This window comes from Frankliniella occidentalis, unplaced genomic scaffold (assembly GCF_000697945.3).
Source record: "Frankliniella occidentalis isolate FOCC.00 unplaced genomic scaffold, Focc_3.1 Scaffold66, whole genome shotgun sequence".
NCBI lineage: Eukaryota > Metazoa > Arthropoda > Insecta > Thysanoptera > Thripidae > Frankliniella > Frankliniella occidentalis.
The window spans coordinates 164,541-168,653 of record NW_026267196.1 but is presented as its reverse complement, the minus strand read 5'-3'; the positions used below and the strand labels follow the sequence as shown (position 1 = coordinate 168,653).

At 58.8% G+C, this 4,113-nt stretch overlaps 2 protein-coding genes across 3 annotated transcripts in view; one reads left to right on the top strand and one right to left on the bottom strand.

The window, feature by feature from the left end:
* LOC113210839 (putative inorganic phosphate cotransporter) overlaps window positions 1-1,220 on the top strand; it is a 12,138-nt gene extending 10,918 nt beyond the window's left edge. For both annotated transcript variants that reach the window (XM_026429012.2, XM_026429019.2), the window contains exon 7: window positions 345-1,220. In XM_026429012.2, coding sequence (XP_026284797.1) covers window positions 345-542 — 198 coding nt within the window. In that variant the 3' untranslated portion in view covers window positions 543-1,220. The remainder of the gene's footprint in view (window positions 1-344) is intronic.
* Window positions 1,140-3,673, bottom strand: LOC113210858 (retinol dehydrogenase 11-like). Its single transcript, XM_026429030.2, has 5 exons — window positions 2,556-3,673; window positions 2,271-2,465; window positions 1,952-2,061; window positions 1,767-1,856; window positions 1,140-1,646 (listed from the first exon to the last, which is right to left on the bottom strand). Exons 1-5 carry the CDS (start codon window positions 3,058-3,060, stop codon window positions 1,536-1,538), a joined length of 1,011 nt encoding a protein of 336 aa, XP_026284815.2. The 5' UTR covers window positions 3,061-3,673; the 3' UTR covers window positions 1,140-1,535.
* Window positions 3,674-4,113: the final 440 nt, after the last annotated feature.

Below are 4,113 nucleotides of genomic sequence, written 5' to 3'. Positions count from 1 at the left end.
TAAGGACAATTAAAAACCCTAGGACAGTCAGGCCTCGGTGGAGTCGGTGGTTCCCCCTCAGGCTATCGCAACCAGAGTGAATCGACAGTACACGGCAGAAAGATGTGCCGTGAAAACTTATGCAACATCTTTGACCACTGGGTCACCTTTATTGTAACTTGATCAGAGATAAACCTGCAGGGAGCGCAGCTGCCGAACGTTAGGTGCACGCTAAGGAAAACAAATAAACAGGGGATATCTACTCCCCCTTTCCCCACCTTGAATTGGCCGGCACTCAATTGCAGAGATAGCAACACCCAAGGCCAGTCGAGGGCCGCTCGTGTTATCTACGTTCTGTTTCACAGGAGGTCACGTCGCGGTGGAGCATGGTCTTCCTCCTGGCGGCCGCCGTGTACTACCTGGGCAACCTGTTCTGGGTCATCTTCGGCTCCACGCAAGTGCAGCCCTGGAACTACCCGAAGACGCACGCGTCCACGGAGGAGCCAAGCGCGCCCAGCGCCGTCGTCGATGGAGAGGACCCGGTCGAGAAGCCCGACAAGTGACGTGCGAGTGAAGTGTAAAAGATACGAGCAAAGACATAATGCAGCCCACATCGGGGCGGAGTCTGGTCTAGTCAATTACAAATGCTGTGATTTTGTTAGGTAGCTTGTTGTTACTGGGCGCGCGGGCGTCGTTGTGGACCTTGTTTAAGTTAAAGTTGAGGACCCGGGCGCGGGCGCCTGGGTGGTAGGCAACCCATTGGGCGCCGTTCACAGACCCCTCTGAAGGCCGATGTTCGGACTCCCTAGTGAATGAGGCATACGGATCCTCTCCGCCATGAAGTCGCGAATTTTATATCGTTTAGAGACCTTAACGAGAGTCACCTCTATCATCATTTTTGTTTCATTTCTGTTTGGGACTTAGCACCCAACGCATCATTTTCTGAATGAGCCATTCTTCGGCGGTGGCTCGGAGGAAAGACCCATACCACTTCGCCGAATGTAACATAAAGACGCCGGACCACTGGCGATGGGCCTTGTTCTTGCGTCGAGTCCCTTCCGCGCCATACCACCGAAATAGTCCTTTATAGCTAGAGTGCACTGGGAAAATACACCACCATCGATTTTCTAAAAAGTGCATTGAAATCAAAACACGCCACATACTACTGGACAAACTGAAAACCATGTGTAATTACCAAATTGATTTGTAACTTTTTATATTAAATTTGTGACACTTTTTAAGTACGACAATTTACCTATTCGCGCACCAACTCATCCAGTTCTCACGCCCATCTGCATAGGTGATCAGGGGAACGACCCACAGAGAAGGTGAATGGGGAATTGAGTTGGCGTCGAGGGAGGATCACTTTCCCCAGCCAGAAATAGATTTCACAGCGACACCGTAACGATGTAGGAACGTCGCAGTCCACCGGTGTTGTTTCAATATGTCGCAGCGGCACTTGATTTCGTTTTAACATCCAGCAACGACATTCTTTCATCACTGACTGGACTGGGGCAAACGACGGTCGCGCCTTAGCGGAGGTGTTCTACCGAGTTCTACAGCCTGCTAGGGGATGTGGGCAGGGGTATGCCGAGGATGGCGCAGCTTCGTTCAAACACAACTCGGGCGAGGTCTGCGTCCTGCGCGGCGGCCGAGGGAAGGACCTCCTAAGAAAGACGCGATGAAGGGCATTAGAATGGAGAGCAAAACATGAACACGATCGGAGAGTGGTTGTTGTTATCCACTCCATCGGAGAGAAATTCTCTTCCTCACGCTCCGCGACTTACCTTACAGTCCGAGAAGTACTTCCCCGAGACGTACTCCACGTCCTCAGACACGGCCAGGTGGATGGTGGTCTGCGCCCCCTCCTCTGCATCCTGTGCGATAACGGAACGACACATTACCGGAGGCTGCGTTTCGACAGTGGAGTCGTAGACGACACGAGGTCGCACCGCACGACCGCAACCCTTACCTTCATAAAGAGGCGTAAGATGGCCTTAATGATGCCTCTAGAGAACTTGGGCGTCCTGTCCCAGATTTCAGTGAGGACAGCTCCAGGGTGCAAACTGTTGACAGTCACGCCTGTCGCAAGTAAAGAGTGAAGTTCAGTAAACTAAAAAATAAAATAAAGGTGTTTCTGTGCACGCGGGGGTGCGGGCGGTGCCAGCGGGGTTGCCTACTCCCTCTGCCCGTACGGCACCATGCTCCCCAGTGAATAGGCAAACCCGCGTGCACTGAAACACCCGGGTGCACGAGCTTCAGTTGAGTGTCACGAGATAAATGGTACCCACCAGTCCCCCGCAGCAGCCGAGCCAGGTGGTTGGCGGTGAGGATGTTGCACAGCTTTGTGTTGGAGTAGGCCACGAAGTGATCGTAAGGGAACAGGCTCTCGAGGCACAAGTCATCCACGTCCAGCTTGGCGTACAAGGCGTGCATCATGGACGACACGAACACGATCCGGGCCGGTGCAGACCGTTTCATCAGGTCTAGTAGCACAACGGGGTTCTCATCATCGTCACGTCACAATTTATTTTTGATATCGCGGAATAAGGGCAGAGCGTCCTCCTCCAACTTACCGAGGAGCCTGACGGTGAGCAGTACGTGGCCCAGGTGGTTGATCTGCACGCAGAGGTCGATGCCGTCCTGCGACTTCTTGCCCATGTTCCCCGGCATGCCCGCGTTGCACACCAGGATGTGCAGCCCGGCCTCCGTCTCCAGGAAGCCGTCGACAAAGGCGTGCACGGACGCCAGGCGGCTGAGGTCCAGGGACCGCACGTGCACGTCCTCGTTGCCCGTGGTGCGCACGATGTCCTCGCGGGCGCGCTCGGCCTTGGCGAGGTTCCTGCACGCCATGATGACGCGCGCGCCCCGCCGCGCCAGGTCGCGCGCCGTCTCCTTGCCGATGCCCGAGTTGGCCCCGGTGACGACGGCGGTGAGCCCGTCCAGCCGGCGGCGGCTGCGGCAGCGGCCCGTCGTCAGCTTGTAGTACACCTTGAGGGCGAGCAGCAGCGCGCACAACCCCGCCAGGCGCGGGTGGTTCGTCACCTTGGACCACACCAGGTCCACGAGGCTGGAGGCCATGGCCTAGCTCGTCACTACGACCGGACGAGGCCACGACCCTCCCGGGCGTGCTCCTCGGCGCGCTGCTGCTGGACACACCAGTGCGCGAAGGCGTCCCACGTGAAGGCCAGCGAGCCCCGCAGAGCGTGCCACGCGATCAGTAGGCAGCGGCAGCAGCGCCTCTGGCTGCTCGACAGTCGCGCCCTCGCCCTGCGCCGCGCCCGCGACCGGCGCGACTCGGAGGTGGTGGTGGCCGCGGCCTCCGGCGGAGCCTCGCTCCCGGAGGACGTGGAGGATTCCCTCCTCGTCCTCGCCGACAGCAGGCTTTGGCGATCCACCCTGAATCCGGCCTCGGCCTCGCGCGCCTACGCGCCTTTAGCGAGATGAGGATAGGACTTCGCCGCGCTTCGCCGCGCTTCGCCCCACTGCACCACGGGCTGCTATTCGGCAGACGAGTCGACACGCGACGATCCAACGCACTCGAACTCAAAAGCACACTGACACACACCAATACGCTGCACGACACTACTTTCACCACTGTGCCCGCCGACAACCGCAACCAGACTGCCCCGTCACCCGAGGGGGCACACACCCGTCACCACGGCCATGTCGCCGGCCCAGCCGAGCCCGACCCGAGGCCCATCCAAGAGCCACCCGAGCCGGCCCAGCCGAGCCCGACCCGAGGCCCGGCCCGCACTGCCGATCCGGCCATCCCGAATGGGTAATGAGGCCATTAATGCACTGACCCTTCGGGACGCGGCCCGCGCCACTACGCACACTCCACCCCCGCTCCGCCCCCCGTGCCGCCGCTCCGCCCCCCGCTCCGCCCCCCGCTCCGCCCCACGCTCCGCCGCTTACCCGTCCGACACCTTAGTCGCGCCAGCGCCAGCGCAGGTGGGAGGGAAACCCGCGGCACGGCACAATGCCTCGCAGAGCGGTGCAGAACTCGACTACAGGAGTTTGCGTCGTTGTTTCCGCATTATGAATCATCCCGCCCACCTTTATCCGAGCCGGCTCCTCGATGACAATGCGTAGATTTAATTTGAAATAAAGCAAAAAATTCGGACTCCTACT